Below are 14,079 nucleotides of genomic sequence, written 5' to 3'. Positions count from 1 at the left end.
AGAATGTTCTACACCAGCATCGACCATGAAGTTCATGGGCCAGCCCCCACAGTCACTTGGACCATAGGCTCCTGGGGAGCCTAACAAAATGGAGCCCAGTCTCCTGGTTTTCATTATAGTTTCCCATAGTGACCAATCCAACAAAATTATCCTCAAGGACTTCATATGGTTGCCATGGTGGTTGGTACCATCCTTGAATCACTCAGCGCCTCCCCCTTGGTCCAGGGACTGGATGGTAATCCTCTCTCAGCGACACTTGTTCTTCAGTGACCTTGATGGCAACAAGCACATTGGCTCTGTCTTAATCAATCTCTGGGCGAGGTGGTTCTTCTCGACGGCTGCTTCTCTGGCCTTCACTCTAGCCCTCCAGGATACCTCTTGGGGCATGTCCCGAAGGTCCCACGAGGGCAGTGACAAGTAGATTTACCTTCTTCATTCTCTGGTCTGCCTCACATGGGCCTATTGGTTTCAATTGATGAATGCTTTCATCATTACCTCCAATAGTTAGTTTGCATTCATTCCAGCGAAGCCATCTAACTTCAGCAGTTTACGTCAGAAGTCTCCCTGGGTATGACCAACAAAAGTTGCATTAACCAGCTGCTGATTTTCAGCTGCTTCTGGGTTGAAAGGTGTACAAAGACAGACCGCTTCATGTTGCCTCTCATAGAATTGACTTGGGCTCACTTCTGGTCCCTAGAACACCTCTGAGGTCTTGCTCATGTTCATGGCCTTCTTTCCTCCCTCTTTCATGCTGCCTAATAGTGCTTCTTAATAATGCTCAAGCATCTGAAATCCCTGGTCATCGTTAGGGTCCCATTGGTGAATCTTTCTTCAGGAATTGGCTCAGGGCATCAGCTTGGGCATTCACAGTTCTGCCACCACATTAAGTGTTCTTCCAACCACTTTAACATGGCCTGGGTAACTCAGCAGTGTTCTTCAGTGTTAAATTGAGTCAGAAGTAGCTGGTGGTGCTCAGTGCAAGTGGGCTTGTGGGTCTGAATGATGGATTGCATTAAATCAATCATAGCCTGAGGCTTGTCAGTGAAGGAGGGGCTGTGCTTTCTCCAATACAGGAGATGAGTGGTGGCAAAAGGCCGATAATATGAAAGTCCGTTGTCCTCCTTGCACCTATCTTGATCATAGTAAATGGGCCCCTGGGTTTGTCTTAGTGGCATTTGCAGGGCACCTTGGCATCTATTTAAGGGGGGCTGCCAGCAGGTCCTCCTGGCACTCAGGAGGAATAAAGTGGAATATCCTCTGTCTCCCCAGATAGAATGGGTTTCTCAAGTTCCATAGCATTTTGAGGCATCATAATTTTACAGTTCCAGGCCATCATAATTTTACAGTTCTCTTCCAGGCAAGCCGTTAGCCAATATGGCTGAGAGAGGATGATGTCTTGCCAGCAATCAATATAAGAAAACTGGTCAGAGTGCCCAGGGTCACCCTTAACAACTCTAAACACTTTGCTAACTAGCTCTGTCTAGGGACCCCTAGGTGAGCCAGCCTACTCGGAATGAGGGCCCATTTATTTCACAGAAAGTCTGGAGCTTTCCAGTGGTTAACTTAACCCCATAGTCTCCAGAATATCCCTTTTTGAAATTATTTATCGTACACCCTAGGGGTATACACTTACTCTGTTTGCCACCCATTTCCTCCTTCTAAAAGATGACAGTCATACACACAAGAAGGGAAAGAGGGAAAGGAGTGAATGATAACTCCATCAGTCTCTGGCCATCCTGTCTCGTCAGGTGCCTCTTAACATTGGCAGGTTGGTATAAACCCCTGATCTGGACCATGCTTGTCGACATTATGGAGAGCCTGGTGTTGGCACAAGCTGTATGAAGATCATCGTGTGTCATGTTCCATGACTAAACACTCAAGAGTCACTCCAGGTGAACTGGGCTGTACGAAATAATCACAGAGAAATACCTTTTACTTTGGGTTCGTGGCAGCTCCTTTGACCTTAGAGGTCTGTGGAAAGAGAGAGCAAGCACATGCTGAACCCTTTTATTGGGGAGAAGCCATTCAAATGAGGCAAGGGGTCAGGTTTCAGGGGGTTGAGTCTAGCAGATCCTTTGTCACTAGGGTGCAGGCCTCAGGATGCCGTGGGAGGTGACCTCACCTGGTGCCAGTGATCTATGGGGAACTAGCCCTCCTAACATGACAGCACAAGGACCCCTGAGAGCACAAGGGAACCTGGTGGGGCCACAGGAACCAGCTCAGGGAACTCACCCATCAGACAGTTAGGAGCCCTGATTCAAGAGGTAGACCTTCCTCAAACATCAGAGTGGCCCAAGTAGTCTCAATGGTGCAAGACAAAAGTGCAACTCTAAGGTGCTAGGCAAAGAATTGGAGACTGTTGGATGCAAGTCAATGGTGATTGGATGAGGTGGGCTAAGCCCAGAGTGAGTGTAGAGTCCTGATCTGCAGTTCCATGGTTGTTGGGAGCTGCCACATAGGAATTGAGCGCCCCTTGGTCTTGAGTGATGAGAATGTGGAGATGTGGCAAGCCAGCCATGGGCTGTGTGTGTGTGAACTATGTGTATTAAGCACACAAAGTGGACTGAACTGACGTTGCCCCTCTGTTTGGGTGGGCCTCGCTCTGGTCTTTTCCCTTGCTCTGCCATGATCCCCACATAGCTCATGAAATGGGCGTGGCCTTCCTAGATGTCAGTCAACAGGACATCAGGAAGCTAGAGGGCACAGTGCAAAATAGGGGGCCTCAGATCAAAAACTCAGGAAAAATAGATGTGATTCAAACCAGGTTACCTAGTTTGAATATTACACAATTGTTCATGTATTTAAACATCACACAGTAATCTATAAATATGCATAATTTTATGTATTGAATAAAAAATTTAAAGATACTAAAATATTGAGTTTTTTCCTTTTAATCATTTTATTTGTTATAAACCATAGTAGGGATATGCTGCAAATGGAGTAGACTATTTTTCTTCTTCTTCCCACTAGGTAAATACATAAGACTGTGAATGGTGGAGAGAAAAAGGCAGACTGGAATCCTCAGGATCAAAGAACGATGTGTTGATGACTTCCCTGGACTTTCTTTTCACATCATGTGTCCAAGACTGGAAACTGAAGAAGTCAACAATCTAGAAATAGTAATGGAAGAACACCAACAAAGCCAACCCCAACTTTCTCTCTCTAGCCAAAGGACCGGAAGGAGGGAAGTCTAACAGTTTTTGGACAATGATGGCTTTACTCTAGCCAAACATCAGCAAAGGCCAGTAGAGAACCTTTTACACTCCCCTGCCTGCGAAGTCACTCCAAATCCCCCTTGTCTTCATCAGTTTTCTGTTACTATAGCAAGATTCCCTAGGCTGATAAGGTAGAAAGAAAAGAGACTTATGTAGCTCACAATTCTAGAGGTTTAAGGTCATGGCACTAGCATCTGCTTGGCTCTGGTGAAGGACTCATGGTGCATCACGATGATGGGAGGACATGTGACAGGAGAGATCACATCTTAATTCAGGAAACTGAAGCACAGCTGGGGTCCCATGAGAACTACATCAACCCCTTCCAAAGGCACACCCCAATAATCTAGAGACTTCTCCCTAAGACACACCACTAAACACCCTTAAATGTCCCCCCACCTCTTAACATTCTTATAATGAAACCTAGGCTGGGCTCTCCACAGATCTACAGAATTGGCATTTCTGGGTTGGGGCTCAGGAATCTGCATTCTCACCTATGACCCTGGAAGTTCTAATGCTAAAATGGAGGATCAGTATCCTAGACTATTTGACAATTCTTTCTCTTATTTTGTATCATGCTTCTGTGCTGTGAAAAGAAGACCTAACTATACCTGCTTACATGTTTCAAAGATCCTTATGCAACACAGGAGCAAGCTAAACCTCATGACATTCTGATACTCAGTCCTCACCCAGAATTCCTGAACCCTGTCACCTTGCTGCTTAGTTTGTGAGTTGTAATTCCAGACTTTAATCTCACAGAGAAAAAAAAAAAGACTAAAAAAAAAAAAAAAAACTTGGGTAATGTTGGGAAAAGTATAAACGGCAGCCATACCCCAGAGAAAAAACCCCAACATGGCGCCTAAGCACCTCTTCTTCCTACCTTCTTTTCTGCAGTGGCGCAAAAAGTTCCCGCCCGTGTGAACTTGCCGCAGTCTGGCTGCAGCAAAATAACTGGGGGGGTGACGAATAACTTGTGTACGTTGATACAGCAGGAGTAGGAGCCGTTTATTGCAGGACAGGAGCGGTATTTATACATTCCACACAGCTTATCTAATTAGCATAAACTAGATACATCAGTCAACCAATCAGGAATCTCCACACTTAATGGCTCGCTTTTGTTACTTCTCAAACCACTCCCTCTGGCATTTTGCCAGGCACCATCCAGACTTGTTTACGAACTCTAACATTCCCCTGGCTAAATGCCAGGTGTTATTTTGACTTGTTTACAGACTCTAACATGAACTCTCCCACCGGCGCCAATTTCAAATCTCGCTGGCGGGGAACCTTAGCCCCAATGAGAACTAATTCCTGGGCTCCGGAGCTGATATCTGAAAGAACTTGCCAATAAACGGGTTGCCTGCCATTTATCTAAGCCCTACCATCTCCCCCTTAGCTCTATATAAGCACACAGCTTTTTGCAATAAAATTGGAATTCTCCCGGCGAAGTGTCTTTGCGTGGGGAATTCTTTCCGGTAAAACCCCCAATGTCAGAAAAGATACATAAAAACAACAAAATAAATCAGTCAACATAAATAGAAAGGATAAAGGAAATGTGGCAAATAACTGGAAATGTCTAGAGATACAGCAGTTCTGGGTCAAGGCCAGGAGCTATAGCCATGTCTTCTGAGAGGTGGCTGTGTAGACCCAGGTACACAGTCAACCTCAAAGCTATTAGTGGGGCTCACCCTGGTGACTCAGCCTGAGGTGTTAGGACAGCTGGGCTGCCCCTGGCCCATGTGAACCTGACTTGTGTTTGCATCCCACCGTGAGGCAGGGTAGAACATGAGTGCCCAGAGTAGGTGGGCTGCAGGGCCTTGGAAAGCAGGTTCAATAACAGAAGGAAAACAGATACAGGAAAGAATAAGTAATGTCCAACAAAAGGGTGGGCTTTTTTTTTTTTTTTTTCAACACAACCCCAGTAGCTTATCATAGGGTGGGGAGAGAATCCTAGGTGTTGTGAGGCTGCCTTGCAAAGTAGCTCCCTTGCTCTGCCACCTGCCTGGGAAAGGCTGACACTCCCTGTTCTTACACCCTGACGACTCCAAATTGATCCCAACCATCAGTATCTTCCACTAACTATCCAAGTGAAATATTGGACATAGAAGTGGCATAATATAAAGGTGAAATTAGCAAAAACTTGAAATACAAGGGTTGGAGTGTGGCTTAGTGGTGGAGTGCTTGCTTACCATGTACAATGAGGCCCTGGGTTCCGTCTCCAGCACTGCCAAAAAGCACAAAACAAAACAAAAAAAAAAACTTAAAATTAATGTGAAATATTTCCCATTAAATAAAAACATTGAGATTGGGATCTGAAAAGTAAATGAATAGTAAAGCTTCATAAATGTGGAATGGGGAGGGGACCAGAGTGAGGGATGAATATTGTTCTCTCCTCTGTAGGTAGAGAACTAAAAGATGTTAACCTTTCAATTTTTTAAATGGTGACATAGAAACTGACAGTTTTCAAACCACCCAAATTTGGGGGAACAAAGAACTAAAAGCTAGACCACATAGTAGAAATATGTAACCAAACGGTTTAATTATTTAAAAAAAAAATAGTGGAACAATTAAATTGAGGTGGCCTGATTCAAGCCAGTCCCATCAATTGTTAACAGTAAATTTCAATAAAATTAGGTCTTCTGCTAAGAAAGCATCAGTAATAATATCCTGGTATATGTTGTTTAAAAGAGGAATGCCTAAAATATGAAAATGGATAAACTTCAGACAGTACCAATAAACACCACAAAAGTAAAATGCCAAGATTACTGATGTGTGATAATACAGAATTGAAAACCACAGCCATCAAGTGGAACAAAGAAATATAGTTCATATTGACAAAATTAGTGAGCAGATAACATGAACTGGGTACTGATGAAGTTACAGTTACTCATCTAAGTTGTTAATGACCATTTATTTATTGAAATGGAAGTTTTGAGATAAAACTCATTTGCCTGCTTCTGCTGGCAGGTAACACTGGGGTTTCTCCACTTCTGCTGGCGGGTGGGATCTGCACAAGCGGCAGCCTCTGCGGCCCCAAGTGTTGCAGTTCTTAATGGCCAGCCCTGCCCTCCCTGCAGCTCACCATCAATCTTTTTCTTTCTGGGTTCTTGTCTCAGGAATTCAAAGAATGAAACCCACAGACCAGGCAGGATGTGTGAGTATAATAGTAGAATTTATTCAAGAACAGGAAAAGAAACCTTGCCATCCAAGAGGGGACTCCATAGCATGTTTCCTTGCAGGAGTGTGCTAGACTGGGGATTTGTCTAGCACTTGGGTCACTGCTATTGGTCCAAACTTTTGCCAACTAGGGTTTGAAAACTACTAATGACAATGATCCAAATTTATGCTAATTAGGGTTTGTAAACCTACTAACACTATAGATCAGCTCTAGAATCTGGACTTCCATTCAGGTCTGCCCCATTTCCATTTTCTTACCACAGGTCAGGAAGTGGGGTTGGGGGTTGAGAGTTGAGGTCTTCCAATGGTCATGATCGATGCTAGCAGGTTGCTGCAGCGCTGCATGCAGCCGGTTTCTGCCGCAAGCATCTATCTGTACCATACCCAGGCCTGGTGGACAAAGGGTGACAGGTCCTCCCATCTTGGCTCTCAGAATGTCAGACCAGGGGTCATGCTTGCCACCTGAGCTCCAACCCACCCAGGCCACTGCTCCACTGCTCCTCTGCAGCTTCTAGGAAGGGACCCGTAGGCTTGCTGCTCCACTTGGCAGCTAGGGCGCCAGTGTCTTTACATCTGGGTAAAATTTGCCTCTGGGGGAAAAATGATCAACCCTACTTAGAAACAAGGAAGCTGGGCCTGGCACCACCGCGCAGGCCTGTAATCCCAGCGGCTCAGGAGTCTGAGGCAGGAGGATCGCAAGTTCAAAGCCAGCCTCAGCAACAGCAAGGCACTGAGCAACTCAGTGAGACCCTGTCTCTAAATAAAAGACAAAATAGGGCTGGGGATGTGGCTCAGTGGTCGAGTGCCCCTGAGTTCCATTCCCAGTACCCAAGAGAAAAAAAGAAAGAAATGAGGAAGCTGAGTCACAGAAGCCAAAGAACTTACATGAAATCCAGTCCGTGCCAGTGGAACAACCTGGCTATGAACTTGAACTTTTCAGCTCCACATTGCTATGAACCATCACATCAGTTTCCAGTGTGTGCTGAAGCAGATAACCACCAACTTGGGGGATTAACACAAGGGAAACTTATGCTCTCCCACTCCCCCAGGGCCAAAAGTCCAAGATAGAGGGTTCCAGGGGTCTTTCACTCTCTGCCTGAACTTGGCCCCCAGTCCCACCAGCTCTGGAGCATGTGGCCTCCTGGGGGCCTGTGGACATCCCTCCTGGCAGGGAACATATCAGGAAGTCCCTCAGGCTGTTCCTGCTGGGGCTCTCTCTCTCTCTTTTTTTTGGACCACTGCTGGTCCATCTTCCTCTGTGTCTTCATCTGCCACCTCAACTTCTGAGTCGCTGGAACTAGTAGACACCCTGAGCAGGGCCCATGTCCAAGGGCCCCAGTTTCTAATTGTTGCCAACAGGCTCTGGGCAGGCCACGTCTTATCAGGTTAGCCTGTTGTCATTCTGTGACCTGCATTCACTCATCTGTAGGTTCTAAGGGCCGTGACAACATATCTTTGCTGTCAACCTATGCTAAATGGGGCATCTCTCTCTAGTTTCAACTGTTCCTGGGGTTGGGGAGGATGAGTGGCTAGCTCAGGTCTGTGGCTAAGTTTAATGCACACAGCAGGGGCCTTGCCAGCCCTGCAGCACCCCTCTTTGTGTTTTGGTGGGGTGGGGGCATCCCTGTATTCATGTGGTGGTCCCCACCCCTCTAAATCCCTCAAATGGGGGAGCTACCTCTAACCACGTGAAGGCTCCTGGCAAGCCTAGTCCCTCCCCCCACCCCCACACTCCACCCAAAAGCCTACAAGTGTCTCTCTAGGATCCAGCTGACTGTACCTATTATTCAACCCCAGGGCTGCAAAGGCCCCAGGGTGCTGTTTTTCAAGACGTTTTGGCCTTTTTTTTTTTGGTGGGAGGGTACCAGGGATTGAACTCGGGGGCACTCAACTACTGAGCCCCATCCCCAGCCCTATTTTGTATTTTATTTAGAGACAGGGTCTCACTGAGTTGCTTAGTGCCTTGCTTTTGCTGAGGCTGGCTTTGAACTCTCTGCTGGAATTACAGGCGTGCGCCACCATGCCTGTAAGGTTTTGGCCATTTTATTCCTAATTAACTCCTTTGTTGCTTACCTAATTTATCCCAGCAGCGCTGGGCTTAAGCTGCAGAAATACATAGAATAGATGCCTGCCCACAGCACAGGAAGGCCTTCAGGTATTTCATGAGTCCATTCCTTTACCGACAACCAGGACCTCTGTTTAGATCTTCTCCTGAGGCCTGGAGATAAGGACAGTGGCCAGCGCCCATCCTCATTTCCCTCATTACCTCTTTTTCTTAGAGACCTAATCTCATTGCAAGCTTTCCCATACGCTGCTTAGTGTTCAACCCAACAATTAGGAACACACAAACATAAGCCAGAAAAAGATCATCACTGCTAACAATTTTTTTAAAATATTTTTTTAGTTGTAGTTGGACACAATACTTTTATTTTATTTATTTATTTATTTTATGTGGTGCTGAGGATCAAACCCGGTGCCTCGCATGTGCTAGGTGAGTGCTGTACCGCTGAGCCATAGCCCCAGCCCCACCGCTAACAATTTTAACTTGGAAAACCCCAACTTGGTAAAGTGTTCTCCTAAAGCCAAGCTAGTGGCACATGCCTGAAATCCCAGCAACTGAGTAGAAACTGAGGGGACTGAGGTAGAGGATCATAAGTTACAGGTTACCCTCAACATTTAGTGAGGCCCTAAGCAACTTAGCAAGACCCTATCTCCAAATACAAAATAAAAAGGGCTGGGGATGTGGCTCAGTGGTAAAGTGCCCTGGGTTCAATCCCCAGTAAAACACTCACACACACACACACAGTGTTCTCCTAAACTTTGTAACTTAGAAGGTTTGTACACTTGGTGAACATAAATACAATGAAGTTTCAAAGAAGCTGATAATAATTAGCATTGCAGTTACATAAAAGTCCTTTGCACATTAACCTAACTTCTATTTTTGAAGTAAAATGTAGAATCCCTGGTGTGTAGGGTAACTATCATTATGTGACTCTGCCTTTAATAGGTCTGTACAGTTTAACATCACTGACCGACCAAAATTAAAGAACAACATTAAACATCTTGTAAATTTAGGAAACCATGCAAATGATCACAAATAGACTTGTGACCCGGTGTATAATTGCATGTCATGTAAACAATAACAAAATGTTTACTCAGTCAAAGCAAACAGAGGCAGATTGGGTTTTCAGCGGCAGGGCTGCCCAGATGGCAGGATTTTTCAGATAGTATTTCAGAGTATTGTCATGGGAGGAGAGGTATTTTCAGAGAAATGACTGAGGGGCTCCCAGAGAGAAGTGGGAACCTGACTCAGGATTAGCAGGGTGCTAGGCTCACATGTGGAAAACCAGTGTAAGCAAGCGTTATCCAGAGACCTAGACAGAGGTTGATTTAGGAAAGTAGATTCACATTCAAGGGAATGTGGAGCATCTCTAGAATGAGAAGTGTGTCTTGGGGTTCCTGTCACTCCTTTTAAAGAAAACCCGGGGCTGGGATGTGGCTCAAGCAGTAGTGCGCTCGCCTGGCATGCGTGCGGCCCAGGTTCAATCCTCAGCACCACATACAAACAAAAGATGTTGTGTCCGCCGAGAACTGAAGAATAAATGTTGAAAAAATTTTAAAAAAAATAAAGAAAACCCGGTCGGGGCTGGAAATATATCTCAGTTGGTAGAGTGCTTGCCTCACATGCACGAGGCCCTGGGTTCAATACATACATACACACACACACACACACACCCCTGATGAGGGATAGCTATGGAAAGGAACATAGGAATGAAATCAATCTGGTGATCTCAAGATTGTCTGTATTTTCTTTTTTTTTTTTTTAAATATTTATTTTTTAGTTTTCAGTGGACACAGCATCTTTCTTTGTATGTGGTGCTGAGGATCGAATCCGGGCCGCACGCATGCCAGACGAGCACGCTACCGCTTGAGCCACATCCCCAGCCCTGTATTTGCTAATTTATAAATTAAACATCATCACGGGTATGAGGCAAAAAAGTATTTATAGTTCAGTACCATCTAAGTTTTCAGATATCCAATGGGGGTCTTGGAATGTGTCCCCAGTGTAAGGGGAAATGACTATACATACATTATTTTTTAAATTTCACTGAGATCGTCTGGGAAGGAAGATTAAAGCTAATTTTAAAAACATTTCTATTTTTTACACTGCTGTATTTTTTTAATCATCTCTTTCCCAAAGCCTATTGCTACCATGGATAGTTCGCCTCCTAGGACCTGACACACAGTAGGTAATAGATAGACATTGGTTCAATGAACAAACAAAATGAAAGTACGGAAGCCTTTCTTTCTTACCTTTATTTCCCTTCAGAGTCTATTTCTTTTTTTTTTTTTTTTAATTTTTTTTTTTAATATTTATTTTTTAGTTTTTGATGGACACAACATCTTTGTATGTGGTGCTGAGGATCGAACCCGGGCCGCACGCATGCCAGGCGAGCGCGCTACCGCTTGAGCCACATCCCCAGCCCAGAGTCTATTTCTTGAATTAAATTCACTGCATGGGCCCCTCAAATGTTCCCCCAATTCCCAAAGGGCTGGGTAAGTGACAAAATCACCTTAAACATAATTCCTACAGCCTTCCTCTCCTGCCAAAAGCTCAACCATTTTCATATATTCGTTCAAGAAATATATATTGGTCACTTACTATATGCAAAGGACATATTAATACCAGCAACTTCTCCAAAAGATTGTCCTAGTGAAGTCATTCAGTCAACAAATATTTGGGCACCTTCCACTATTTCAGGTGCAGGGACTGCAGGGGTGGCCTTAAGGTCTCGGTGCCAGAAGTCTCAGCCCCTTCAGACACAAAGTGTCCTCAAACAGGTCACGTTTAGTATCCTGTCTACTATCTGAGGGAAACTGCAAGCTCACATGTCTACATGGTGAATTTGGAAATGCCCAAACTCTAAAGTAAAGGAGAAACGCAGGGAAAACCAACCTGAATGCTTGCGCATGACTCCTGCCACAACAATACAGAGGTCACAGGCCTCTGTGCATAGAAACACCCTGAAAAATGATCCCTAAGGAAAAAAAAAGTTATTTAGAAATTTTAGTGTGTTAAAACTGTGCGCAAATTCAATGCGCTTATTTGTAAAAGCAGGTTCTATGCTCAGATCATTACAGATTGTACTTTGGTCTCCGTGACAGTCCCGTAGGACCTGGGTTGTGGCTGACTCACCTGCTCAGGCAGGGATGTCTAGGGCCCCTGCCCCATCTGTCAATCACTAGCCTGGCTGTACCTCGGCCTTTCCCTTCAAGAATGCTGGGTGTGGCCACTAGGGCTGCAGGCAGTAACCAAGTCAGAAGCTGCACTTTCTCACTGCAGGGTGTCTGGAAAACACCATGTGAGCTCCAGCCCAGAGCCAAGGGTGCTCACTTCCCAGGTGCTGGAGAACAGGATTCCAGCTGAGAAAGATATGAAGGTGATGCTGAAATGAAGCCCTAATTATGAAGAACCAGGCCTGCCACGCCTTCCCCAGGCCTGTGTGCCAGGCTGCATCTGCTCTTTTCTTTTGGTGCTGGGGGTTGAACCAGGGGCACTGTACCACTGAGCACATCCCCAACCCTTTTTATTGTTTATTTTGAGACAGGGTCTCGCCAGGTTGCTGAGGCTGGCCTTGCACTTTTGATCCTTCTGCCTCAACCTCCCAAGCTACTGGGATTACAGGCATTAGCGACTGTGCCCAGTTTATATCTCCTCATTTACAAACACAAACCTGGGCAGGGAGTAGTGGCACACGCCTGTAATCCCAGCGGCTCTGAAGGCTGAGACAAGAGGATCGCGAGTTTGAAGCCAGCCTCAGTAAAAGTGAAGCACTAAGCAACTCAATGAGAACCTGACGGTAAATAAAATACAAAATGTGGCTCGGTGGTTGAGCGCCCCTGAGTTCAATCCCTGGTACCAAAAAAATATTTAAAAAAATAAATAACACAAACCTGTTTGTCTTCCTTTCCTCTCCTTTCTTCTTTTGTCTCCCTATGTTGCCCACACTGGCCTCCAACTCCTGGACTCAAGGGGTCCTCCTGCCTTAGTCTCCTGAGTGACTGGGACTAGAGGTATGGGCCACTTGAAACTAGTTGCTTTTGTTATTGTTGTTGAGCAGACTTTATTCTGGACATAGGTGGCTGGGTGCTCAGTCCCCCAGCAAGATAGATGCCTCATGCACATATTGCCATACCACATGGTCCAACAAGGTGTGCACATCTCTAGCAGCTTGGGCAGTGGCCTCTAGCACCCGCTGCAAGTGGTCCTCATGCAGCCGGGCATCCATTTCAATCCGGCCTGAGGCTGGCAGCAGGGCCAGGGCTAGTTGGGGACCACCAGCTGTTTCCTCTACGTGGCTGAGGTCTCCCAGGGCTGTGTCTTCCACAAAACCAGCTGAACATGCACAAAGTCCGGCATGGGTATCCCAGCATCCAACACTGCCATCACACAAGCTGCATAGGTTCCACCATCAGCCTGCAGCACCTGCACACAGATGTCAATCTGGGATCGTGGGTGCAGCTCAGTAAGAAAAGGTCTGGCACAGCTGTAGGCCCATTTCACAGGTCTTACAGCCTCCATGTGGCCTCCGCTTGCGCTCGCCTGTGCTGAAGGTTGCTGAACTATACTGACAGTTCACCAGAGCCCGGTCAGGCAGACCTGGAACCCGATCTCCCTGGAAACGGTTATTTGGAATTATCTCCTCTCCATCCACCAGCATTCTTTCGGCTTTGCAGAAATGTCATGTTTGTTTCTATCCATTGCCTTCATCCTGGCTTCTTTCACCTAGGAAGTTGGGCTCCCACATTATGTGCTAAGCAATTAAAAATTATTTCTGTATTGGGGAGGCACTTTTACAGCGTAGAACGTAGCAATAAAATCAGACAATTTTATTTAAAGTCGAGGCTCTCAGAGAGTTTATGTTTCCGTGAAAGACAAACGAGTAAGATTAAGTAGAAATGACGTTCCCAAACGTGACGTGAGTAGAACTGCGGGGAAGTGGCCGAATGGGCGACAGCCTGACATGATGAGGAGCCCGACTGCGGAGTGCAGGGCGCAGGAGAGAGGGCATACCCAGGGATGCACCTTAATAACTTGGGCATTTACTCATCCGACAGGCGGCATTGAGCATTCGCTGCGTAAACGGGAGGCGCTGCCCGCTCGCCTCGTGCGGCCCGTAGACCACTGCCAGCGCCTGGGTGTGAAGATTGCTCTACGTAGGCAGAGCCGTCGGTCTGCGCTAACACGCGCCTGCGCGCCTGGATCTTGCGCAGCTCCCCGGCGCGACAACTGTCCACCCGGTAACCCAGGTCAGACAGGGGTCCAGCCCCGCCAGGTCGCCGACCCAGCTCTGTGTCGCGGAGAACACCGCACCCGGAAGCCCGGGCTTGGCGGATTCAGTTTCCGGCTGTCCGTTCCCTTCCAGTTCCGGGAACTACGATTCCCTACGATCCGGACACTTTCCGGGCCCGGGACTACCACTCCTCCGGACTCATTCTGGCCGGGGACTACGATTCACCTTTCCGGCGAGGACTCCCGACCTAAAAGCAACATTTTTAAGGCTGTCTGGTTGTCTGGGAAACAGGGTTCTTGTAGCTATCTTGTGAGGGTGCGGAACTGACAGAACCTTAAAGAACATAGCAACAGTCAAGAGCCAGTTGGTAGGATCAGGCAATATTTTCTTGTTATTTT

At 46.4% G+C, this 14,079-nt stretch overlaps 1 protein-coding gene and 1 pseudogene across 1 annotated transcript in view; both read right to left on the bottom strand.

Annotated features, from left to right (window-relative positions):
* The window catches only part of Pxt1 (peroxisomal testis enriched protein 1), a 44,625-nt gene extending 32,249 nt beyond the window's left edge, over positions 1-12,376 (bottom strand). Inside the window, exons 1-2 of the mRNA XM_027943554.2 lie at positions 12,342-12,376; positions 5,399-5,433 (exon numbers count right to left, since the gene is read on the bottom strand). Coding sequence (XP_027799355.2) covers positions 5,399-5,401 — 3 coding nt within the window. The 5' untranslated portion in view covers positions 5,402-5,433; positions 12,342-12,376. The remainder of the gene's footprint in view (positions 1-5,398; positions 5,434-12,341) is intronic.
* Positions 2,876-13,883, bottom strand: LOC114099294 (exosome complex component RRP41-like; annotated as a pseudogene).
* Positions 13,884-14,079: the final 196 nt, after the last annotated feature.

Source organism: Marmota flaviventris, chromosome 6, assembly GCF_047511675.1.
Source record: "Marmota flaviventris isolate mMarFla1 chromosome 6, mMarFla1.hap1, whole genome shotgun sequence".
Classification (NCBI taxonomy): Eukaryota; Metazoa; Chordata; class Mammalia; order Rodentia; family Sciuridae; genus Marmota; species Marmota flaviventris.
This window is presented reverse-complemented; position numbering and strand designations above follow the sequence as displayed.